This window comes from Lepisma saccharinum, chromosome 1, assembly GCF_977018435.1.
Source record: "Lepisma saccharinum chromosome 1, izLepSacc3.1, whole genome shotgun sequence".
Lineage (NCBI taxonomy): Eukaryota > Metazoa > Arthropoda > Insecta > Zygentoma > Lepismatidae > Lepisma > Lepisma saccharinum.
Genome location: NC_139229.1, coordinates 130,931,529 through 130,959,414, shown reverse-complemented (window position 1 = coordinate 130,959,414; position 27,886 = coordinate 130,931,529). Strand labels below are relative to the sequence as shown.

General features: G+C 36.1%; 1 protein-coding gene across 2 annotated transcripts in view; it reads left to right on the top strand.

The window, feature by feature from the left end:
• Nucleotides 1–25,914, top strand: part of LOC146001330 (golgin subfamily A member 2-like) — a 56,628-nt gene extending 30,714 nt beyond the window's left edge. Inside the window, exons 9-14 of one of the 2 annotated variants that reach the window (XM_083138653.1) lie at nucleotides 4,327–4,433; nucleotides 9,749–9,914; nucleotides 20,630–20,903; nucleotides 21,661–21,846; nucleotides 22,203–22,421; nucleotides 22,772–25,914. In XM_083138653.1, coding sequence (XP_082994779.1) covers nucleotides 4,327–4,433; nucleotides 9,749–9,914; nucleotides 20,630–20,903; nucleotides 21,661–21,846; nucleotides 22,203–22,421; nucleotides 22,772–22,983 — 1,164 coding nt within the window. In that variant the 3' untranslated portion in view covers nucleotides 22,984–25,914. The remainder of the gene's footprint in view (nucleotides 1–4,326; nucleotides 4,434–9,748; nucleotides 9,915–20,629; nucleotides 20,904–21,660; nucleotides 21,847–22,202; nucleotides 22,422–22,771) is intronic. The other variant, XM_083138647.1, reaches the window with a different exon arrangement.
• The last annotated feature ends 1,972 nt before the right edge of the window (nucleotides 25,915–27,886 follow it).

Sequence of the window (27,886 nt, the reverse complement as noted above, 5' to 3'; positions counted from 1 at the left end):
ATGCGCAACTTGCGATCTATTTTCACCCAGTGCGTATTGTAGGACAGGTCATTAAACAACGTGGCAGTTGATAATCATTCGGGTTTGGAATTGAATTTCACTTTAAACTGTATATTTAGTCCCGATTAGCCCATCAGCATAAAATGAACTGAAAACAAGCTTTATGAAACTGCGCATTTTCACATATCAAAATGGTAGATCGTTATTTACTCTCACCGATTTAATGTTGGATTTAGGAGTATTCTCGATGTCAAACACCCACCCCTCCAAATGCTTTCCCCTTGAATAATGTCTTTTTAATCGGTCTCAGCGGCCATTCCTACATTGAACACACTTTTTTTTTTTCCTCCACATGAATGGTTCTGAAGCAAAGTAAATTAAATTTACGTTTTGCTTATCAGAAGGCCCAGAACATGAAGTTATTTTAACTCTTGTTTTGCTTTCTGGAGATCAATTTCAAATCAAAACAGCTTTGCGAGATTCAAAACAATAACTTTTTTCTTCGTGCTGGATGAGTCATCGCTGTTATCGGCAATCAAGAGCTTTGCAGACGCTAGACCAAGGAGACCGGCTGGAAGTTCGAGCAACAGGTGGCGGAAGAGAAAAGTCCCAGCATTTTAAAGATAACGCAACTGTCGAAGATGGAACTTTTAACAGCAGTGTAAAGAAGAAATGACCCTTGCTTTACATTTTACCATGCAACAGACAATAATATGGGCAATATTACCTATGCAGACAACAGCATTAAAAAAAATATATAATAAATAAATTTTAAAAAACAACTGAATTCTGCAATTATCAACATTGTCGTGCACACCAGTGGCGGAGAATGAGCTGGGGAAAGGGTAGAGGGTCACCTTTTTTTTTTACTTGTTCTATGTATAACGACTTTGTCAGTATAATTCAAACTCAGTATCAGCACAATAGGTAGCTATGGTGCTATATTGAAAAGGAAATTTAAATTTACATATACTGATAACTTTATAATTATTATATTGATAAAAATAAAAGAAAAACTAGAAACAACAAAAATTACAATAGCATCAAATTATGCATATATTTACAAGAACATTTATAAGATATCAATGCTATACATAAAAAAAAATATATCTTTGTTATCTCCTTCCAGGATAAAGCAAGTCTTAGTATCTACAATTCTGAGCTTCAGTTTTCGAAATTCGTCATCTGATCAAATCACCTCCAAACGTAGAACATATAAGTGTCACTCTATGCGACCTTCCTCAAAGCACTCATTTGAGGAACTGTAACATTTACAAGCCTGCCTGTTAAGGAAGATGAAAACAGATACCTATTCACTGCTTCCAATTCAACATGGCATCTATTATACATATCAGTGTCATTCCACAACTTTCGAATCTTTATAAGATTATATCATATTCAAAGTTCATTCCAGTCATAAAAGGCTTCTATATAACTTAAACATCCAAGTTATTATAACATTGCCCAGTTTAATGCTTTAAAAGCAACAATTATTGTACAAATATATCACCATTCCATATTGCTAAATCTGTACTTATCTTTTTTTTTCCATACTCCGATCCTTTTAAAGTCACAGACAACTAGTATTAGAGCAACTAGTTCAAGCCAGATTTTTTAGTATGAGTTATCTTCAATTGTTTTTGTTTTATATTTTTGTCCATAACTGCTTAACACCTTGAATGTTTGTTTAGTAAATGTACATATTTGCTCTGTTACAGCTATTTTACTTTGTATATCACAATATACTTATCTAATGATTACAATTACCATTTTTTGAATGTTGATACAAAATACCAAGTATGACATCATATTATACATTGAACAATTTTAAAGAGTTGACCTTTGTATATAAACCTTGATGCCAATGCAAATGTACATAATTTCAATAAATTTAATTATAAATTTGAATGTATCATATTTTTCTTGTCTGAAACAACACATATGATTTAAAATATTTGTTTTTCATTTTGTCAGTCAAAAATAACTGTTATGAATATGAATTCAACATATTGCACAATTTGATAATTTTGTCATTATATACAAATTGGCTTTTTTAAACATCATATTTAATAAAATTAGTTTAAATAATAATTTCAGACATTTAATTGCATTATATGAATAAATTTTGAGTAATCATAGGACTAAATTATTATAAATATTGCACAAATGTGGAACTTTGGACTTAGCCTAACTATTTTCATATGTTGTTATGACAATGTATTATTTTTATTGTCATATATGGTTCTTGTTCATTTTCAAGAATATATCCAGAACTTTTTACTTTTTTTTCACTTTTTTTATATCCAGAACTGGTTACCCCATTTTAGACGTCAAAGGAAAGGAAGAGGGTGGGTCCTTTTCCACCCTTGCCTGTAATCAGCCCGCATCAGCAAGAAAATCGTGGCTGAAACAATCTGCATCACCCCCCCCCCCTACGTTTGCTGACGGGAGAAGTCAGTCAGCCAACGGAACACTTTTTTGGCAGATATTACGACATCGACACAATTAGGAAAACATATGAAGTGGGAAACGGGAGTTATGATGCACGTAAGAGCGAAGTAAACTTTTGTGGAAGCCTGGATGACAATTCATTAAGCAGGTTAACGATCTTTAGTTCACCTATGTGGTTTTGATTATCTCTAACAGTTTCGCTTTTTTATGAAGTGTTGCAGGGAACAAAGAACACGTTTTGAATGAAAGCGGTTACCGGAAGTTGTCGGCTACAAGGCCGAGAGTTGCTCACTCACGGGAACCTGCTGAACTCTAGGTCAGAGCTGGACAGATGGGCCAGACTTCCAGGCGCCACACATCTGTATTTTCGAACATTCCTGCGATCTTATCTCTCAAGGTGGTGTATTTATCGATGAAAGAGCTTGACCTGCCATACACATTGGCAAAGACTGCAAGTCCAGCAGTCATTTCAGGCTGCTCCCACCCTTCCCCGCGAGTTTTCAGCAGCTCTTAGGACAAGGAAACAAGTCAAGTCGATTTAAAATAACATCCAAGCACATTCGATCTGATCTTCTCTTCTTGCGTATCCAAGAGCAAGCGTGACAAAACAAGCCTGGCGCATTGGGTAGCGGCAGTCGGGTGCGGGGTAACATTGGTGCACTTGAGGGAGGGGAGGGCAGAGGTCAAGTGCTATTGGATATCACTCAAGCATGGTGTGGTGGTGTCTATTTTTAGTTCAGACCTAATTGTGAGCGGTAGAGCGTTCGTAAAGGGAATGAGTGGAGGAAAAAACAACGCATTTTTTGGCCGATTTCCTTCAATTTTTCAACTTTTTTTTAAAAATCTTTTTCTAAATTTTTCACGGTTCCCGGGAAAAGGGTCGTTACTTCGAGAGGATCGTTATACCCGGGGTCGTAGAATCGAGAGTTGACTGTAACAGCCTTTTATCTTAAATTTACTTCATAGTAACTAAAGGGAAACAAAAGTGCTTTTTGAAACTGCACTTGTTAATAATAGTAATGATGGATGTATTATTTTGTAATTCGAGTATATCATACCTTTAGATGTAAACTAATGAACAAAGAAGACAGAACTGAAATATAGTGTATAGTTTTCAAGAAAGGGCACGTTAATTGCTGCTGTGTGCTAATACGTGGTCGGGGCAAATTTTGACAATCTGACCTTTGCACCCACATACCCCCTGAATCCTTAATTGTCAGACGTTGCTAAAAATGTTGTGGTCTCCCTGATAGTGCAGTGGTATCTTTGTTGCCATGTAATCAAGGGGTCCCGGGTTCGATACCCAGTGGAGGCACATAGCAGTTTGCAGCCCACTTTAAACTGTAGGTTAGCCCGATTAGCCGTACTGTGCATACAGTGGACTTAAAACACCAAATCAATCAAAAAAATGTTGCTTTTTACTCATTCTTGCTTGTAGAATTTAAACTTTTCAAAAAGATGCAGTAGTTTAGCAGTTATAGCCGCTTATATAAATTTATCCCATAATGATATGGCAGTAACAAAGGGAACAAAGAAAAAAATAAGGGCTTTTTCAAACTTTGCTTGTTAACAGCACGTTATTTGCTGCGGAAGGGGGGTATACGTGTGCAGGTTGAAATTTCGACCGTCCGCCTTCTATAGGTTAAAGACTTTCATCTGGAATTCTGCCCATTAGGCACACAACTTTTCTACTCCATATATGTTTTGTTAATAATAGTGGTAAGAGTAGGAAAAATATTGATAAAAAATTAAACTCTTTGAAGTGTTGTGGATATGTAAAGCAAGTTTTTACAGGGTTACTATTTATGGGGTGAAAAACTGTTTACGAATTATTCATTCCAGCTACTAATGCTTATACTAATTTCCTTTTTGTAGAGTAACAACAAACTAGAACTGACCGAAAGGCTAGAACATGAGCAACATATTGCCAAGGAGCTTGGGGAAAGGTTGACTCAACAGGAGGAAGAAATTGAAGAGCTTAGGTAGGTAATGTTTGAGAGTTTATATCGGAGCTCATTTAAATTTATTTTCGTCGCAACTACATTTTTTGTTGGAGCATTTTGATAAAAGTTTAAATCATGATAAGAAAGGATCAGTTTTTTTTTTAACCTGTGTATCAATTTCTTCTTTCATACAATGATGTCTATTGGGGGCTGGTATCCTTTACATGAATTGATGATAGAACTTAAGTCTCTCTTTCTGATTATGTGCATTTCAAGCCAGTAAATGCAGCAATTTCAGAGAGATAAGTTTTATTTTTCACTAGTTCTTTCCTGGACCATTGTAGATTATCTTTGAAATGAGATAATGTCTGATGTCTTGTTCTGGAAAGTGCATCTGAAGTGCAACATTGATTATGGACTGTTCAGGGCGCTCTTGACGTAAGACTCAAAATAAAGTCTGAGTGAATACCACTTTCACCTGATACTGATATTCTTTTCAGTTCCCACAGATACTGATACTTGCCAGTTTTATTTAAAGTTCACACATGACATAATGAGACTAGTAAAACAGCAGTCATTTTATCACAAAATCCACTTTTTGCAGACAATACTGTTGCAATATTACTGAAAATTGTGCTTTTTGTATAGTTTTCTGCATATTTAGGCTGTAAATGTGTTGTGCATACTTTATCTGGTCTCCCCAAGATTTGACAAATGTGAGAATTGAAGGGCTCCGGTGTAAAATATGGTGACATTTTGGTCATTTTGGAGTTACAATGTGCATTGTGTAGTCCATCATAAATGGAGTCAAATCGTACTCGAAGTGTTTTGTTTCGTCAACAGATGACAGAGCTAGACATGTTGAAAGTTATGGTATCTACCAGCTGTTTCATGTAAAGTATGGTAAGTAGCAAAGATGGCAGCGAAGGGACTGTTACTGAATTGTAACGTGTCTCAGAAAGTTCACGAGTATTGAGGCAACAGCAAAGATGAGAACGAGTTAGAAAGTGTATATGATTCCCATACTGACACGGAATATGTACCACCGACTAAGAATGAGGAGAATGAAGAAGTTGCTAATCAAAAATTCGACTAAAACTGTGCATGGCCACGTACATTCTATTTTATGTAAAACGTGGTACCTACCGCAGATACCATTGTTTACATGCAGCAGTGCTCATAATGGCAGTTTAGAATTAGATTTTACTCTCGTACCTGGATGTGATCTGCGATCTAGTAGAGAAGCACATACTTTTCTTCTACTAGATATAAATAACTGTAGTCACATAGAAATTATTTTTATTTTTAATTGGGTATGTGCATTTAAGGCTGCTTTAAGATACCATGCCTTACAAGCAACGTCAAATATGTATTACACTTTAGGAATATGTAATTTGATCTAAATCATATCAATTATTTGGAAGAGTTAAGTTTTTTTATAAAATATTTCATTCATAAATCTGTAATGCGCATTTTAAAAGTTATAATATTTTTATGTTGGATCTGATAACGTATTTGTAATTTAATTAACTTTCATATTTATATGTGTGACTTTGATGAAAGCAAATTATTTTATTATTGATATTGCAAATATGTCTTCTTCTTGGTTCGAAATTATAACTATTTTAATCCATAAGAGCTAAATATCAGTGATAAATATTAAAAACTTAAGCCCTGTGTACATTTGAAATCATTCTTTACAAACATGTCAAGTTTAGGAAAAATACAACAGAAAGTTACAAGGTCATAATTGTGTCTTCATTGCTTTATTTTACTTCGCGTCTTGTGTCACTCTTGGCTTATTTGCGAAGATGGAGGTGAGTGATGATATGATGAAATTCATGAATAAACACTCAAAAACATCCATGTCCAGTCCGGAATTTGAACCCCGGAACCCCTGGCATCGTAGCGTGATTTCCTAACCACTCCGCCTTGGGGGCCGGTAATTATTATCTTGAAGATAGAGATTTAAACTAGTGATGGCCTTTTCGAAAAAAAATCTGTTTTCGTTTTTCTAAAATAAATTGTTTTAGTTTTTCGCTTTCTTGTTTTTCGAAAAAGATAATAGTTTTTTTTAAAAAAACTTGTTTCGAAAAAAATAGTTTTTAAAAAAGAAATAGTTTTTCGAAGGAAAAAATCGCATTTCGAAAAGAATTTCGTTTTTTAAAAAAAAATTGTTTTTCGCAAAAAAAATCATTTTTCAAAGAAAAAAATCATTTTTAGTTTTTCGAAAAAAGATCGTTTTTTGCTTTTTTGTTTTTTCGAAAAATTTCTTGTACTTCCACTATTCATTTTCGTGAAAAATATTTTCAGATTTTCAATTTTTCGATAAGAAGAGGCCATTCCTATACGAGGGCCACTATTTATATTTTGAGCATTGGCAACACTGATTGAAGATAGGCGTGATTTGACGTTTGCACCGAATCGTCTGGCATTATTGAGCATAACGTACTTCAAATGTTTTGTCAATAGCTTGATTTGTGTTGTTTATGTTGTCTTGGAGATTGCGCGACAACAATAAAATGGAATTAACTCGTGAACATTTTCGTGCGATGATTTTTTTACGATTTTCGACGTGGATTATCAAGACAAGAGTGCATCGATCAACTTACTTCCACATTTGGCGATGAAGCCCTATCCTTTGCCACTGTGAAACGCTGGTATAATGAATTTAATTGTGGCCGCCATTCACTCACCGACGAGATTCGCGAAGGTCGTCCAAAATCAGTTGTTGTTCAAGAAAACATTGATGCTGTGCAAAACCTAATACTGCAAGATTGTCATGTGACATACTGTGAGATTGAGGCAACCATAGGCATTAGTTCCACCAGCATATATAAAATATTACATGATCATTTAGCTGTGAGAAAGGTATGTTCTCGTTGGATCCCACACGATTTGACAAAAACTCAAAAAGACGCTCACGTCAATTGATGCAAACAAATGCTCAATAAATACAATCGTGGTGCTTCAAAAGACGTATATAAGATTGTAACAGGTGACGAATCATGGATATATGCATATGAGCCGGAACGTAAACAGCAGTCGACTGTATGGGTGTTTCAAGATGAACCCAATCCAACAAAAGTTGAAGCACATTGAAACAAATGGTCGCCTGTTTTTTGGGGAAAACTGGTCATGTGGCAACTGTGCCTTTAGAGGAACTTAGAATGGTCAACTCTGAATGGTACACAACAATTTGTTTGCCAGATGTCTTCGGTCAAATACGGAAACCAAACAAACGCCGTCGGATCATTCTTCATCAAGACAATGCCAGCTGTCACACATGTCGTCTAACAACCGACTTTATGAACAATCAAAAAATCAAATTGATGGGTCATCCACCGTACAGTCCTGATTTGGCACCCAATGACTTCTTCTTGTTCCCGAATGTCAAGAATAAATTGCGTGGACAACGATTTTCGTCGGCGGAAGACGCCGTTGATGCGTTCAAAAACCATATTATGTAGGTGTCTCAAGAAGATTGTAATAACTGCTTTGACAAATGGTTCGAACGAATGCAAAAGTGTATTGACCATAAAGGAGAATACTTTGAAAAGCAATAAAGCAGTTTTCAATGCCAAATTCCTGTTTTTTCATTGTTAGGCTCAAAATATAAATAGTGACCCTCGTATAAGTATATAATTTGCTTATTGAATCACAAGAATCTAGTATTGACATTGTATGCAATTTGGATAGTCTACAGTAACACAGCTTTGTATCAATAGAGGCTTTTGAATCACATTCTGCTTGGCACGTGTGTGTGTGAAGTAGATATGTGAAGCTGAAAAAATGCTCATTTATAAACATTTTTTTACAAATATTTATCTCCATATAGATATAAGGAAGTTATTTTTAATCACAAACATTCAGAACTTATTTTTTTAAATTCTAACGTAATGAAACGATGAAATCTACTTTTCTAATGGTGTTCATTTCAGTCATAGACATAGGATAGCAAAAACTTGTTACAACAAGTAGCTCAGGTTATTGTTTATTGAATAAAATTTTTATTATTAAGGACTCATTTTTGTTACAAATTGTTATGGTTGCTATAAAAAGTCTAATGTGAAAATATTATTATTGATTGACATCACAAGTTAGCTTGAATAAAGCGGTATCTGATCACTCATTTTGATAATATCGTTGCATGTAAAGCATGGTAACTACAACAATTCCTAGAACAACCCTCAAACAAATCGCATGTAGCACCACCGAAAAAAATAATTCGGATGAAATATCATGTTTGTATGAGAGTAAACATTCAAGTGAATCATGTTTACTGTAAATAATTTAGAAATTTATTTTAATTTTGCTGTAAATAATTTAGAAATTTATTTTAATTTGTACATCAGATTTTTTTTATAAACATCAACTTTCAATATCTCGAAACCTTCATTTTGTCACTTACCATGTTTTACATCCGAGTCCTTCAATTGTCTTGTCTTGCCGGATCCTGTGGCCGAGTGGTTAGCACATCGTGCTGCGATGCCAAGGGTCCCGGGTTCGAATCCCGCTCGGCCTTGGTCGTTTGTGAATGTCTATTTATCAATTTCATCATTTCTTCACTCATCCCCATCTTCGCAAATTAGTCAAGTGGCACAAAACGCAAAGTAAAATAAACTAAATCAATCAATCAACCTTCAATTGTCTCAATCATTTGTTCCTTCAGACTCAGCAGAGTCATTGAGAAGCTACCAGTAAGAAAAATTACATCATCTAATGAGTAATATCCATGATCAGATGTGTTATTAACATGTATTATCTACTATTTTTTTTATTTTTTGGCAACATTTGTTCATCTTCCTCAGGAAACTAAAAAAAAAAAAAAATCTGTGAAGGGGTAGAAATAGGCAGTATATGTAATGAATATTCAACAATAAAAATGAGGCAGAAATTAAAATGAAGTCAATAAAGAAAAACAATATGTTAATTCTTCTTCATGTTGAAGAATGAACAAACACACTTTGGTATATAATATTTAATTAAAAGATAGGTTACAACTTGTGCAAACATTGTAATAACAAATAATTTGTTATTGTTTCCATGTATTTTTATTGGTGTTTCTGACATGAATTGGCTTTAAACACAATATTTTAAACAGTCTTCGTCAGGTGAGGTAACAGATGATAAATCAGAAACAGAAATAAAAGTAAGATAAAAATCACTTATATATTACAATAATTTTATTTATGTAATGTAATGCGGTTATATGGACAACAATCAAACACTGTAGAAAGAAGAGATAATATATTTTAAAGAGCCATGAAATAATTCTACTAATATCAGTTGTAATTTCATATTGAAGGGAAGTGTAGTAGGTAAGTTTAATTTATTCAAATTATGTTTTTCAGATGTCGATTGCTCAACAAAGATAATGAAATACAAAAACTTCAGCAGAGCTCCACAGAACTCTCGAAACAGATGCTGCAACAGAGTCAAATCACAGATCGAATGAGACATTACGAAGCACAGGGACAGCTGTCAGAAATGCTTCAGCAGGAATTGGAGCAGGCCAGGGTGAGTCTTAGTTAATTTTGCCATACCAGGTTTGCACGTTCCCCGAATTTCAATGGAAAAAACATAAAAATCTGGAGTGTGCCCCTCTTCTCCCACTATTTTGGGGAGAAGCCGCGAACTTTAGTATTCTTTTCAACGAATGGATATTTCTCAAGAGAATGAAACATGTTTCATGTTCTTGGGTGCCATACAAGTTGAATAATAAGCCAAAATGTGATTTTGTTTTTTTAACGAGAAATAGGTAATTTGTATTTTTGGAGGAAAATTGTTATAACTCTGGCACTATGGAAGCAATCTACTTCGTATAACTTTTGTTTTGCAGCTAAAACATCAGAGCATGAAACCGTGTACAATTCAGAACGCCGGATCGAGGAAGGGGGGCTTGGGATCACGACCCCCGAATTTCAGTGGAAAAAAAATAAAAATCTGGAGTTTGCCCCTTCTTCCCCCGCTATTTTGGGGAGAGGGCGATAACTTTAGTATTGTTTTCAAAGAATGGACATTTCTAAAGAGAACGTAACATGTTTCATGTTCTTGGGTGCAATACAAGTTGAATAATAAACAAAAATGTGATTTTTTTTTTTACGAAAAATAGGTAATTTGTATTTTTGGAGGTAAATTGTTATAACTCTGGCACTATGGGAGCAATCTACTTCGGATAAGTTTTGTTTTGCAGCTAGAACATCAGAGCATGCAACAGTGTACAATTCAGAACACCGGACCGAGGAAGGGGGGTTTGGGGGCGCGACCACCGAATTTCAATGAAAAAAACAAAAATAAAACAAAAATCTGGAGTTTACCTCCTCTTCTCCTGCTATTTCGGGGAGAAGGTGCAAACCTTAGTATTCTCTTCAAAGAATGGACGTTTTCAAAGAGATTGAAACATGTTTCATGTTCCTGAGTGCCATACAAGTTGAATAATGAGCCAAAATGTGGAACTGTTCAGAAATGTGGCATGGATATGTTACCGAGAGGGGGGAGGTTGGTCATCAATATGAATTTCCCAGGCTTGCTCCAGACCTGTGTCGGAGTTTCCACCCAAACATAAGAGTGTGAAGGTCCAAAAAGCACATTCATTTCGTAATCAGCACCATGATACCATATAGTATCATCGGGCAAGTACGACCTTACTCTGATGATACCATATGGTATCATCGGGGAAGTAAAGGTTAAGCCTCTAAATATTACATGGAAAATGCATTGAATTATCATTTTTTCTTGTCTGTATGGGAGTAGTAAGGGACTTGTCAACAGATGGAGGGGATAAGAGTGGATGGCGCCGTCCGATAGTTGTCGGACGTCGTAGTAAGGCATTTTGTTGGGCAAACTGAAGGAACATGGAAACAAATAGGTTCCATTGATACATACGATTTTTGTTGAATATCGCCACCCGACAAAGTATCTCACAAAAATGCGACAGAAATTGCATGGACTGCAATATCCAACAAAAATCGCATGCATAAACAAGAAGAGCTTTAGACTGCAAATATGGTGCTGGAATTTTATTACTCTTCTGGCTCACTTCACCTTATTTAATGTGGCAGTGCTTAGGAAAGTTTTCTTTCATCATCCTGACGTATTACTGGTTTCGCACAAGTTAACATACGTTTACAATGACATTGCACTATTCTTAGATATCAAGAAAAATCCAACTAAATGCTATCACGAAAAAGTGAAACATAAATCTGCATTGGTGAACGTTATAAAAATTGGCAAGTTCATGCTCCCAACCTCAAATTTACTGCAACACTAGTATTGCAATGAAATTAATGCCAGTCTCTGTGTCTGTTTAAACTCGTGAGAGATGGTCATTAATCTATCACTGAGTGAAGTTAATGTCCAATATTATGAAATAAAATACTAATAATAAATACGTAAATATTTTAATATCGTATTTACTCGAATCATTCAATCATAAAAGCAAATCACTTTCTTCAAGAATTGACTCTTCTCTGCCAGCCCTGCTAAATTTTCACTTTCCATCTACTGATTTATACGTGTGGTGGCCAGAAAGTAATTTCCAATTAGTAGGAACATTGATTTTTCGCAAACGCCAAAACCGTGTAAAATGGTAATTGCTGCGAAGTTATGTTTAGGAATGTGCAGTGATGTCTGGACACATTTTTTGCCCGTTCGAAATATTGAAATAATGCGAATTTGGCATAAAATGTGAATTGTTGTTATTTTTAGCGATTTTTTTAAAGAAATGTCCTAAAACAACGAAAAATTCCATGAAATCCAACATTCTTGTCTTTTCTAGGCCATGTTTGTGTACATAGACAGGGTGGCGACAGACCTGGAAAACCTGGAAAACCGGGAAAAGTCAGGGAATTTGAGGTGTCAAAAAAAGTCAGGGAAATGTCAGGGAATTTTGTCTTCATTGACGTTTTAAAATTTTTTTATTTAAAGATATCGTTATGGAACTCTGCATGGGAACAGAAAATTGTTATAACTCGGGCACTATGGGAGCAATCTACTTCGGATAAGTTTTGTTTTGCAGCTAAAACATAAGCGCATGCAACCGTGTACAATTCAGAACGCCGGACCGAGGAAGGGGGTTTGGGGGGCTCGACCCCCGAATTTCAATAGAAAAAACAAAAATCTGAAGTTTGCCCCCCTCTTGTCCCACTATTTTGGGGAGAAGGCGCAAACTTTAGTATTCTTTTCAAAGAATGGACATTTCTCAAGAGAATGAAACATGTTTCATGTTCTTGGGTGCCATACAAGTAGAATAATAAGCCAAAATGTGATTTTTTTAAATGAAAAATATGTAACTTGCATTTTTGGAGGAAAATTGTTATAACTCGGGCACTATAGGAGCAATCTCTTCGGATAAGTTTTGTTTTTCAGATAAAACATCAGTGCATGTAACCGTGTACAATTCAGAACGCCGGACCGAGGAAGAGGGGCTGGGGGCACAACCCCCGAATTTCAATGGAAAAAAAATGGATTTTGCCCCTACTTCCCCTGCTATTTTGGGTAGAGGGCACGAATTTTATTATTGTTTTCAAAGAATGGACATTTCTCGAGAGAACGTAACATGTTTCATGTTCTTGGGTGCCATACAAGTTGAATAATAAGCCAAAATGTGATTTTTTTTACGAAAAATATGTAATTTGTATTTTTGGAGGTAAATTGTTATAACTCTGGCACTATGGGAGCAATCTACTTCAGATAAGTTTTGTTTTTCAGATAGAACATCACAGCATACAACCGTGTACAATTCAGAACGCCTGAGCGAGGAAGGGAATTTGGGGGAGACCGACCCCGAATTTCATTGAAAAAAACATAAAAATTTGAAGTTTGCCCCCTCTTCTCCCACAATTTTAGTGAAAAGGTGCAAACCTTAGTATTCTCTTCAAAGAATGGTCGTTTCCAAAGAGATTGGAACATATTTCATGTTCCTGGGTGCCATACAAATTGAATAATGAGCCAAAATGTGAAATTCTGTTCGGAAATGTGGCATGGATATGTTGCGGAGAGGGGGGAGGTTGGTCATCAATGTGAATTTCCCAGGCTTGCTCCAGACCTGTGTCAGAGTTTCCACCCAAACATAACAGTATGAACGTCCAAAAAGCACATTCATTTCGTAATCATCACCATTATACCATATTGTATCATCAGGCCAGTACGACCTTACTCTGATGATAACATATGGTGTCATTGGGGGAGTAAAGGTTAAGCCTCTAAATATTACGTGCAAATTGCATTGAATTATCATTTTTTCTTGTCCATATGGGAGTAGTAAGGGAACTTGTCATGTAGTAAGGCATTTTGTTGGGCAAACAAATACGTTCCATTGATACATACGATTTTTGTTGAATATCGCCACCTGACAAAGTATCTCACTACAACATGCGACAGAAATTGCATGGACTGCAAATATGCTGCTGGAATTTTATTACTCTTCTGGCTCACTTCACCTCATTTAATGTAGCAGTGCTTATGTAGGTCTTCTTTCATCATCCTGAAGTATTACTGGTTTCGCACAAGTTAACATACATTTACAATGACATTGCACTATTCTTAGATATCAGGAAGAATTCAACCAAACGGGATATAAGTATATTGAACACTATCACGAAAAAGTGAAACATAAACTGCATTGGTGAACGTTATAAAAATTGGCAAGAGCATGCTCCCAACATCAAATTTACTGTAAAACTAGTATTGCATTGAAATTAACGCCGCACTCTGTCCTGTCTGTTTAAACTCGTGAGAGATGGTCATTAATCTCTCACAGGGTAAGGTTAATATCCAATATTTTGAAACAAAATACTAATAATAAATACGTAAATATTTTAATATCATATTTACTCGATTCATTCAGTCATAAAAGCAAATCACTTTCTTCAAGGATTGACTTTTCTCTGCCAGCCCTGCTAAGTTTTCACTTTCAATCTACTGATTTATATGAGGGGTGGCCAGAAAGTAATTTCCAATTAGTAGGGACATTGATTTTTCGCAAACGCCAAAACCGTGAAAAATGGTAATTGCTGCGAAGTTATGTTTAGGAATGTGCAGTGATGTTTGGACACATTTTTCGCCCCTTCGAAATATCGAAATAATGTGAATTGTTGGCGTTTTTAACGATTTTTTTTAAAAGAAATGTCCTAAAAGAACGAAAAATTCCATGAAATCCAACATTCTTGTCTTTTCTAGGCCATGTTTATGTACATAGAACATGCAAGTTTTCCAACATTTTACTCAAGAGTAAATTGTAGAGTTATACGCACATGGAATAATTCCGACAGCTACATTAAATCATGTATTACCCACAATTTTTTCAACTTCTATCAAAACCATTTGCATCACAGAGCAAAGTGGCAGGGTTCTAACAGGAGATCGAGTGTATATCTACCGTCACACGGGAGCCACATCTTCGTATTTGTCACAGAAGATATGTTTTGAATTACCAAGCTAATTGTGCACCATCGGCATTTGTCGAGCGAGTAATAATGGAGCTCAGTTGTTAGGGCGTCTGAATAATATGCGAGACACCCGGGGTCGATCCCCTGCGGGGGAGAACTGGGATGTTTTCTTCATATTCAAACTGCTCTGGTGCCCGCCCAGCATAATATGAAGCTTGTACCTTTAGGAAACTTTGAGGGATAAAGGTAGCCAGGAGTGTGGTGCTGATCACATCACCAGCCACCTTCAGCCATGATCAAGAAAGTTTGGGACCCTAACTCCACACCCCTATACACCTTCATGGAAAAGTGCAGGGGAGCACTTTACTTTTACTTCCTCAAAAATCAGTTCCAACATATCAAACTGTCACGAACATACGTAGGCCATGTGACCTACAATTTAAAATAATAGTTTAAAAGCACAATGAAGTATTAAGTTTCGGTATATTTGGCAGATAAATGTTCTAAAACAAAAACGCGAATTTTGGGAAACTTAACACTAACAAGTCAAAAAAGATAATGCCAATTTTTGGTGCTATAATATATCGGTATCTGTCACGTGAGATTGATTGATTAAAATTTTTTTGGTGCGTCGCCACTTATGGTCATTATGCACCCTTCAGTATATACGGGGAAAATTCCATTATCTAAAATCCTTACCTTAAAATTAAAAAAAAAGGGGTATGGAAAATAACTTTCCCAAAACAACTTTCAACATATCAAACTCTCATGAAGATGTGTAGGCCATGTGAAACAGTAGTTTAAAAACACCGTGAAGGTATAATTTCAGATATTTGCCAGAAAATGCGCTAAAATGAAAATGTGAATTTTGGGAAAAATAACACCGTATAGTAAAAACTAAAAAATAAGAAAATACACCAATTTAGAAAAAGACAACAAAATATATTAGGTCCTTACCGATTAGGCATAAATAAAACAAGAATATCAGTAGTAATTTATTGCATTAGTAACAGTGAGTCCTAACTTAATTTTCGGCATAATCACCACCGTTGTTCTGGCATTTGTCGTAGCATGTCACTAAATTTTGTATGCCCATGGTATATGTGTCTGACAAACAAAGACTGGAACTATCTCTACCGCAGTGTAGCTGTCAAATTCTTGCCCTGCCAGAAACCTCTTCAGTTAAACCAGGAGATGAAAGTCGGTACATTAAAGGGCAGGGCTGTTCAGGGAGTGGTCCAAGATCTTTCATCTGAAGTGATGCAAAGGGCCTGTGTTGTGCTGTGTGGGGTTGTGCACATTCGATTGGCCTTCCGTGAATTGTCTGCAACATCGTCTGACCATACTATCGTTCACGACGTCCGGTCTGCACACCTCACACAATTGCTGGTGGCTCTTTGCCAAATTCCGAGCATGCAATGTAGGTTACATCGCAGTCTGTGGGAGACTGTATGAGAGCTGCAATCTTTAACCTAGAACTCTCCTAAAATGGCTGCATTACGACTGTACCATTTACAGCTAAATGCCACTTCTTCCTGCCTGCATGTGTGTGTGTGTCCCTCTCTGACCACTAGTGCTGCGTATAGGCACCATTGGAGCTTTTTCAGGATTCCCCTCATATATGAACTTTCAGAAGCTTTTATTATTAGTGTTTTAATGTGTGGTTAGCTAAATCAGGTACCTATACAATGCAATTCTATAAATTCCTTGCGTTAAATTTCTAATACCTACATACCCTTTTCGTCAGCATTAATGGTATAACTGCATGTTGTCAATTTCACAGTACTTCACTTGGATATACTGTACTGAAGCAGAAATCCCATTGATAATGTAAGGAAATATGACACTTTATTTTGTTCGATTCAATTGTTTCACTTATATGAAAGAGTTAAGTTGTTTGCTTTACAGAGAAGAGAGAAGTAGCTTTATGCATTGAAAATTGAGTCCGCACTCATGGTTCTTGCAAGCAGAGGGTTCCAAACTTCAGTGGAAATATCAACATATAATACCGAGAATGGATAAGGAGACTGATAAATTACAAATTGTATTTCTTAATCATTCATTCTTCACTCTTATCTCATTTAGTCGTAACTTTAAAAATAATCAAGTATTTTATTTTAAACTTACTGCGTATGACAAAATTCCGTAATCCTTCCGTAGCTTGTTCACTATTTTGCAGTTTGAATTCAAATCATAGAAAATAGAGGAATTAAGTCAATTTCATAGAAGATGATATTGGTACTTAACAAAATTATACGTGGATCTGTATGAGTTTATTATTTCAATTTACAAAAACATTGCTTTAGTTTAGTTTGTAATTGTCAGGGAAAAATGTAAATTTTGTCCTGGAAAACCTGGAAATGTCAGGGAATTTCATTTTTGCTTGTGTGTAGCCACCCTGATAGAACATGCAAGTTTTCCAACATTTTACTCAAGAGTAAACTATAGAGTTATACGTACATGGAATAATTCCGACAGCCACATTAAATCATGTATTTCCCACGATTTTTTCAACTTCTATCAAAACCATTTGCATCACAGAGCAAAGTAGCAGGGTTCTAACAGGAGATCGAGTGCGTATCTACCGTCACACGGGAGCCACATCTTCGTATTTGTCGCACGAGATATGTTTTGAATTACCAAACTAAGTGCGCACCATCGGCATTTGTCGAGCAAGTAGTAATGGAGCTCAGTCATTAAGGCATCTGACTACTATGTGAGAGACCTGGGGTCGATCCCCTGCGGGGGAGAACCGGGATGTTTTCCACCTATTCAAACTGCTCCGGTGCCCACCTAGCATCATGTGAAGCTGGTACCTTGTGGAAACTTTGAGGGATAAAGGTATCCAGGAGCATGGTGCTGATCACATCACCCCCACCTTCAGCCATGATCAGGAAAGTGTGGAGCCCTAACTCCACACCCCTACTATACACCTTCATGGAAAAGTGCAGGGGAGCACTTTACTTTTACTTCCTCAAAAATCTGTTCCAACATATCAAACTGTCACGAAAATACATAGACCATGTGACCTACAATTTAAAATAATAGTTTAAAAGCACAATGGAGTATTACGTTTCGGTATATTTGGCAGATAAATGTTCTAAAACAAAAACGCGAATTTTGGGAAACGTAACCCTAACAAGTCAAAAAAAGATAATGCCAATTTTTGGTGCCATAATATATCGGTATCTGTCACGTGAGATTGATTGATTTTTATGGTCATTATGTATCCTTCAGTATATACGGGGAAAATTCCATTATCTAAAATCCTTACCTTAAAATTAAAAAAGGGGTATGAGTATTTACTTCCCCAAAATAACTTTCAAGATATCAAACTCTCACGAAGAGGCATAAGCCATGTGACTTACAATTTGAAACCGTAGTTTAAAAACACCATGAGGTATAATTTCAGATATTTTCCAGAAAATGCGCTGAAATGAAAATGTGAATTTTGGGAAAAATAACACTGTATAGTAAAAAAAAAGAAAATACACCAATTAAAAAAAATATATCAAGGTCCCTACCGATTAGGCATAAATGAAACAAGAATATCAGTTGTAATTTATTGCATTAGTAACACTGAGTCCTAACCTAATTTTCGGCATAATCACCACCGTTGTTCTGGCATTTGTCGTAGCATGGCACTAAATTTTGTATGCCCATGGTATATGTGATTGACAGCAAAGACTGGAACTATCTCTACCGCAGTGTAGCTGTCAAATCCTTGCCCTGCCAGAAACCTCTTCAGTTAAACAAAGAGATGAAAGTCGGTACATTCAAGGCCAGGGCTGTACAGGGAGTGGTCCAAGATCTCTCACCTGAAGTGATGCAAAGGGCTCGTGTGCACTCAGCTGTATGGGGTTGTGCACATTCAATTGCCCTTCCGTGAATTGTCTGCACCATCGTCTGACCATACCATCACTCACAACGTCCGGTCTGCAGACCTCACACGATTGCTGGTGGCTCTGTTCCAAATTCTGAGCGTGCAATGTAGGCTACATCGCAGTCGGTGGGAGACTGTATGAGAGCTGCAATCTTGAACCTAGAACTGTCCTAAAACGGCTGCATTGCAACTGTACCAGATTACAGCTACATGCCACTTCTTCCTGCCTGCATGTGTGTGTGTTGCTCTCCGACCGCTAGTGTTGCGTACAGGCACCATTGGAGCTTTTTTCAGGATGCCCCTCATATATGAACTTTCAGAAGCTTTTATTATTAGAGTATTCCTGTTTTAATGTGTGGTTAGCTAAATCAGGTACCTATACAATGCAATTCTATAAATGCCTTGCATTCAATTTCTAATACCTACGTACCCTTTTCGTCAGCAGTAATGGTATAACTGCATGTTATCAGTTTCACAGCACTTCACTTGGATATACTGTACTGAAGCAGAAATCCCATTGATAATGTAAGGAAATATGACACTTTATTTTGTTCGATTCAATTATTTCACTTGTATGCAAGAGTCAAGTTGTTTGCTTTACAGAAAATAGAGAAGTAGCTTTATGCATTGAAAAATGAGTCCGCACTCATGGTTCTTGCAAGCAGAGGGTTCCAAACCTCAGTGGAAATATCAACATATAATACCGAGAACGTATAAGGAGACTGATAAATTACAAATTGTATTTCTTAATCATTCACTCTTATCTCATTTAGTCGTAACTTTAAAAATAATCAAATATTTTATTTTAAACTTACTGCGTATGACAAAATTCTGTAACCCTTCCCTAGCTTGTGAATTGTAATAATTTTCCAGATTCACTATTTTGCAGTTTGAATTCAAATCATAGAAAATAGAGAAATTAAGTCAATTTCATAGAAGATAATATTGGTACTTAACAAAACCATACGTGGATCTGTGTGAGTTTATTAACATCGATTTAGTTTAGTTTGTAATTGTCAGGGAAAAATGTTAATTTTTGTCCTGGAAAACCTGGAAAAGTCAGGGAATTTCATTTCTGCTTGTTTGTAGTCACCGTGGTTTCTGAAAGGTGTGTTTTCCTTTCATGTTCTAACATGAAATGGTGCAAAATGAACTGCAAAATGTGAAGTAAACTGTTAAATACAAAATTGAGAGTTTTTTTTATCAATGTGACGCTTTCTGAAGTCTGAATTATCCTGTGACTTTTGCAATTCACAGAAAATTGATCAATTCTGCTGTAAATATTTGAGAAGCAAATATTTACTCATTTACACAGGAATAAACTTAATACTCGGGTAAATACATAACTGTGATATTACAAGGGTAATGATTATTTTGTGTAATGAGTGTAGTTTTTAAATCAAATTTAGGGTTATATTCACTATATTAACACCGAAATGTCATTTTTGGCTAATCGTGATAATGGGGATGAGTAATGATACAATAAAATTGATGAATGGACACTCATAAACACCCATGCTCATACCAGGATTTGAACCTGGGACTTCTTGCATTGTAGCACGATGCACTAACCACTCTGCCATTGAGGCTTCCGAAATGCCATTTTATGTACCACTTTTGATCCTGAAATGTGACCAATTTTTGTACCGAAATCTGAACTTTTAATCACCGTAAATATGTGACCCTATCAATAAACAAGTAATTTTTCTGGTTCCTTGTAGATGGTAGTAACATAAAGGTTCTTGCTGTCAATTTGTCCCAACAATTGTTCTCTGTTGTCTATACAGTGCAGTTGACACCAGTTTTAAGTATGCATTTTTTTAACATTCGCATGTAAAGGAGTTCATCTCTTATAGAGGAGTTGAATTTAAGCTGATTCTGTCTGATTTTGCACAGCCCTAATACCAACAGATGTAACGGATGGTGTGGCTTGAGTCTTTATGCAGCAAATTTTCTTCCAGGAGCGCATCCAGGCACTAAGTTCCCAGAACAGCGAGCTTCGCACTCTACTTGCACAGCAAGTGCAGCAGGTGATGCAGGCAACGCAAGGCTCAGATTCTAGAAGCAGTGGCAGCACCGAGGACCTAAGCAGGAAAGATGAATTGCTAGCATCACTGTCTGCGAGCGTACGGCAGTTGGAGTTGGAAAGAGATCAGCTTATGGCTCAGCTGGAAGAACAGAAGAAACAGAAGGAAAGCATATTGAGGCAGTTCGAAGAAAACAAACAGTATTTGGGTATGTGTAGTGTAGATATATATTTAGTTGTTACAAACTACATCAATTTATAGTGGGACCTAACAACTGTGGTCTACTCGGTAGGGTGTCTCACTGCAAAGTGGGAGACCTGGGTTCGATTCCCAGGGTGGGTGATCTAAGGTCAGAATTTTTCCAACCTTGTCTCTGCATAATGCGGTTCTGGGGCTCACCCAGCGAAACCCCATTTTTTTTTTAAGAAAAAGTATTTTCAGGGGATTTCCCCCCTTTCCCCCCATATATATGCTGAATTTGCATAAATTTCATATAGTCTGAATCTCTAGTTCATTCCGCGTACAACGGTATATCACTCATCTCTCTAGGGCAATTAGTCTCCGATCTACACTCATTTAATTGAAACTGCATTTTGCTCAAAATTGGCTCGGGACCGTGAGGCTTACTTGTGAAACTGGCCTTGGGACTCAAAAGGTTAACATATTTAAAACAGATTTAAGTTGAAAACCGACACCTTTAATCCATAAACCAGAGCTTCACCTCGAAATTCCCAATGGGATTCCACCCATGTCCCCTTGGGGTTAGTGTCATCTTCCATGCCCTGAATAAACAATTACTTTTCATCAGCTTGTGAGCCTTGCTTGGAATGTATCACTTACAGAAAAATGGTGACTGTTATACTTTACAGCAAGATTGATTGTTAATGTGCTAGAATTTTTCAGTCTATAAATGAATGAGAAAAAAAATATCAGAGCTTATAATGGTTTTCACTGCTATATTTCAGATCGAAGTGAAAGCCCTAGCAAAGCTAGTGATGTAACGTCTGAGCAATATCTGAATATAAAGGATGCTATGGAGAAGCTGGAGGCCCGGTTCACACGTACAATGAAGGAAATAGCCGATCTTTCAGATGAAAAGCAGAGATTGGAACATTTAGTCTTGCAACTTCAAGGAGAAACAGAAACAATAGGTAAGATGTCACTGAAAGTGAGACAGTAAATTAAAATTAAGTTAAAATATTGCTTTTTGTTAATACACAACTCCTTCCTCATACAACTGTAATATCTAAGTTAGTACACTAAAGGAATCTATGAATTCTAAACAGAATTTATTAAATAATTCACACTAGTTGGCTGTAATATCACAAAATGCTTTAAAAGTATGTACAATTTGCATTAGGAGAGAATATGAAAGTTGTCCGTACTGTCCCTTTTGAGAATTTTTTACTGTTATTATTAGCAGTATATTTTTCTATTTTATACTATTACTTCACTCTCATTGTCAGTATATGTAGGTATCACTTCTTAATACCCTCTTCTTTTTCAGGGGAGTATATTGCCTTGTATCAAATGCAAAGGGGAATTCTACGACAGCGTGCTCAAGAGAAGGATGTGCAGCTGGCAAAGCTCTCTGAAGACAGAGAAGAGCTTCGTGCTAAGCTGGTTCAGCTCAATAACCTCGTTCGCCAGTTGCTGGCAGAACGGAGAAACCAACCTGTGCCTGGAAAACCAATGTCCGATCTTCCTTCCTTGATAGAGCCTTCAGGTATTATTTTTATTCCATCTTACTTTTAGTTATGTGTCATTTTTAGTGAACTGTCTGTTGGTAATGCGGAACATCATAATGCCGAACTCAAACTTATCAACCTCCTTTACAGTGAGAAACATTTCATCATTTCATCAGATGAGTTATTAGTACAAATTGATCTTTCTTTTCTAATGTGTGTGTTTTATCTTCTGGTTCTACTGTGAACATGTGGCGAGGCCGTGAAATAGGTTGCATGCAAGGTTGTTTTTCAGGACACGTTGTAAATCACTATTTACTCATGACTGTCCATCTTGAGTCTTGGCTTTCGTAAGTGTATTATTCCAAATTTTTGTTATTATTCATTCCAGATATACCAAATGGTGAAATTGAAATGACAAAACTAATTCACACCATGGAACCTAAAACAATGGACAAGGGTGCACTGCCAGATGCCAACACTGCTGATAGGATAATGGAACTGCTGACAGAGATCGGCTCTAACAATCTCGTAGATCACCAAAATATGGAAAACAACTTCCATCCATGTCCCGTGTGCTCAGGCCGATTAATTACAGTATAGCGAGGTTCTTAGCACCACTGGAAACTTACTATGCATTGCTGGATATTTAATTGGTCAATTAATGGTCAATTAATTAAAGTCAATCTGAGGATTACCAGCGACATATTTATTGATTCCTCAAGTGCAGTTGAGAGAGAGATAATTTTTTGTTTGTGTACCCGAAGGAAGTTAGAAGTGTTTATAACCTTTATAATGACTTGATAAAATGCCTCTATAAAAATCCATAATAAATGATTATCTATTGGTGCTGTATGAAAGTGCTATGTGTGTATATATACATGCCTGTTATACTAAACGTGATGTATATATGTATATGAAAATGTAAAGAAGTTTATTTTTATGATACAATACATGTAGATACGACATTTTCTGTACCAATTAATGACAGCTTGGCGTTGTATAAGAAGAGAATGCAGTTGTAGTTAGGCTGGCCAAACGAGGTAGAAATAGAATTCCTATAGAACTACATAATTCAAGTAGTGTTCAGTGTACTGCTGAAGAATATCCATATTCTTCACAACTTGTAGAAAGAAGTTTCCTTTTATTTGCAATTCTATTAATTTTGTATTGGAATTCAGTTGGCTCATCCAAAAGGAGAAATAGCATCCGTTACTTTTCTTTTTGAAGTGGAAGGGAATAAGACCCTTGAATAAGTGATGGGTTCGAAATGTGAATTTAGTACCCAGTTTGTTGTGGACCTTGTATACCAGGAATAAGCTACTAATTTTTGGCAAAAGGTTAATGGTCTAGTCTGAAGTGAATGCTTGAAACGGTGCAATAATTGCTTTGAACAAGAAGAGTTTAAATTTAACAACAAACTACTCACATTTGGTTGGGTAGTCCATCGGCACAGATAAGCTATTCCTAATTCTAATTATTACTATTATTAAAATGCTATATACATTAGATTTGATTGTAAATACACTGACATATTGTTATTTATGAATATATTTTGTTAATGAACAAGATAAGTGGTTAACATTCTTTGCATTATTTATAAAATTTTGGTCAGTAAATTAGTATTTATTTACTAGATATGATTTTCAGTTATTTAGGTGCATTCATCTTAAATTATATTATTTTCAATTAATCATCAAGTAAGTATTCCTTACAAAGAAGAAGTCATTATTATATTGCAGAAAAAAATAACAAAAACTCAATTCCCTACCTTGCACAGATTACAAGTAAAAATCATTTACATTTATTGGTGTTTACCTCCTTGTTTCAACTGCTGATACTTGAGTATACTTCTTTATTTAATATGTGCATACAAATCCTTATACTTTATATTTCAGCTTCTTTTTGGTGTGGGATATCCTGTGTTTATTTTTTATGAGCATATCATGCCACAATTCTAAACATAATTCCATGTTTGTTTGAATGTTTTATACAATTTTACACACTGGATTTTGAATTTGCTTATTATAATATGTTCTTTTTAAAAATATATTATAATGATGTAAGAAAATGTGTATTACATTTTTAGTGATACATAATTTCAATGCCAAATCAGGAGATTTTATTTTCACACAATTTCTTACAATTTTACAGCTCACAAGCAACTTGAAAAAACCCACCCTTTTCGTTTTGGTTATAAATGATGCGAGATGAACCTATATAGTAATATAGTACAAATTACAGGTATTATTTACTACTAAAACCATTACATCAAAAAAAATATATATGCAATTTTTTTTGCTTGTAAGAACAATACAAGTATAATTGAGAATTTCTTGCTTAGGAAATGATTTGAAAGATTTCTTAACAATGCTTTGTAGATTTCTATAATGTTCTCTAAATTATAGTCTAGTAAGTCATTTACTTTGCAGTATTGAGGTAACATTTTAATGAACCTTGAGATGGTGTTGTGCATGAATGAAAGTATATTTATAATTTAAATCTTTATGTATGTGCTATAAAATTCTTACAATCTTCAAAAAATAGGAACTTTATCTTTAGATAAATAGTGGAACACTGTTTTTACATTTCTGGATTTTATGTTTACGTACGTGTACCTTCTCAGTCCAAATAAAGAAAAAAATATGTAGTTGAGGTTCCACTACATTTGAAAAAAATGTTTGTATAACTTGAAAGAAATAATAATGCAAGAAAGTGCACAAAAATAGGGAAAGTTAAAACATACAAGAGAGAAAAATACAAGCAGTGGAAACATTTATTGTCTACAATCTCGGACAATACATTTTTGTTATTTTTACTATACTTCATGTTAAAAATGCATCTAAAGTTTGGAGAATGGCTGTTAAAGAAGTGATATTTTGACAACAATTTCATTGTTGGTATCTTAAAAAGAACTGAAAATTATGTTGTGTGACACTATAGGTGGCATAAAGTACAGCTGACAAACTAATTTCAACCAATACACATATGTCTACTGGGTTTACTGTAAAATAAGTTCTATATTCTTCAATAAGATTTATTTTCTAAAATATTGGCTATACAAAACGTTCTGTATACTCAATCTCCAATCTTTACTATTGTCACAATTTAATTTAAGAGGAGTCTACATTCAAATTGGTTAAGAAAAGGAAAAGAGGGTAGTTGGTATTTAGAGAACACAAACAGCTTCAAACTGGAATATTTATTTCAAAATGACAGGAGTAATTATGTTGTTGTATCAATAACATCTGAAAATTTTACATTTTGGAAGCATGTTTTCTTTTTTAGTACCAAAAAAGAACATATATTTGGAAACGTACCCTTTCAGGCAAGAAGTGTCATTTTATACAACTGGAAGTACATTTGTAATGAGAACTGTAAGATTATTGCACAGTAGTGAGTGCCTAAGAAATATATGGCTGCTTCTTTATACATAAAATTGTACCCATCAACAGCATTCCATATTATCACAATGTAAGAAAAATAAAATAAAAAAAAAACAAGACTTTTATAATGCATGTGCCAAAATTTATTTGTCAATAATAATAAAAATGTGATGCTATAGTTAAAATTCTTATGTCAGAGTTACATGGTGTACTGAGGTTTGTGCAAATATTAGAGATAGGACACAGTGATCAGTACTCAATTGTTGTAGGTTGATATAGGCATATCTGTTTATTGGTAAAGTTACCGATAATTGTACTCATCTTATATATACCCATAAATAACCTGTCGTTTAGTCCAAAGTCTACTCCAGAAGATTTGGATGAGATATGTCCATATACGCAGTTCAGATATCTGGATAATTTGGTGACTGTATATGAATAATCCAAATATATTTAGATATCCAAATTGAGGATATCCAGCATACAGATTTCATCTATTTGAATTACCTAATAATTATTTTATCTTCATAAGGGATATCTAGACAATTCAGATATTTGGATATCATAATTATCTGGATATTCATAAAATTGGGATATCCAACAGAATCACGAGAATTAGGAGTCAATGGGGAAAAACATTTCCTTTGATATTTTTCGTTTAAAATACTGCATTCATATTTGTCTGTTTAAAAAATGAAATAATTATTCCTTATAAAAATAGGTTTTATATTTCAATATTTCTACCAAATTATATTTATGTATACTTGCAAAATTTAATTTTGGTGGCCTCCTAATTGCAGTACTCAAGATATCAAATTTGAATTCATTGGCCACTTGTAAACTGCTCGCCATTAAAATTGGAACACCCAGAAGGAAATGAGATAGAAACACGAAACTTGGCAAATATGTAGTTCATAATAAGATAAGAAACACGAAACTTGGCAAATATGTAGTTCATAATAAGATAAGAAAATGATTACAGTTAGAGGTCGGTGGTGTGACATGTGACACGTAGAACATGGTTGCATAACCCCAAGGAGCTAGTAGCGTGTACAGCCTCCACGGGTGGCTATAACTGCTGCAACACGATGAGGCATGGACAGAATGGGTCTATCGATGTCTGCTTGCGTTATGGCGTCCCAAGCGGCTTCCACACGGTGCCAGAGGTCTTCAACATTACGTGCCGGAAACCTGAGTTGGGCCAGCCGGCGACCCACCATGGACCAGACATGTTCAATTGGCGACATATCCAGCGAACGTGCTGGCCAACGAAGCAGGGGCACGTGGTTAGCTTCCATAAATGCGAGGACATTCCTTGCAACATGGGGGCGCGCGTTATCCTGTTGAAAAGTGGCATTATGCAGTGCATGGATTAATGGGACAGCAACAGGGGTGAGAACCTGTGTGATGTACCGTTGGCTGTTCAATGTCCCTTGAATGCGTACGAGATGCGAACGAACACCTATGGCGATGGCACCCCATACCATGATACCCAATGAAGGCCCTGTGTGATGATGCATGATGCAGGCGTCATGAAGCCTAGTGCCACGGTGCCGCCACACGCGTGTACGTCCATCATGATGATGTATACAGAAGCGGGATTCATCAGAGAACACTACAGCATTCTACTCCGCCATCCATGCACGACGGTCTTGGCACCATCTCAGACGCAAACGCCTATGCTCTAGCGTCAGAGGAATCCGCAACAGTGGGCGCCTGGAAAAAATTCCCCGGTTTGCCAAACGACGAAGCACGGTTCATGGGGACACTGGACGTTGTAAAACATCCCGTACTTCATGCGCAATCCTCGTTGATGTGGCCGTTCTGTCTGTAAGGGCCATGCGTATCAGACGTCTGTCCTCTCGTTCCGTCGTCCGACGCGGACGTTGTGAACCTCTACGTCGCTCTACAGTGCCTTCCTGGACCCACTGGTTCCATACACGGATCACTGTGGATGCATTCCGTCCTACAGGGGCACCGATCTCATGGTAGGATAATCCGCATTCACGGTATGCAACAATTCGGCCGCGATCGAACTGGGAAACCTGCTGGAATCGCTGCCGTATTCGACGACGTGGCATTGCTGACCGATTTTAACACACTACACTCACGACCATGCA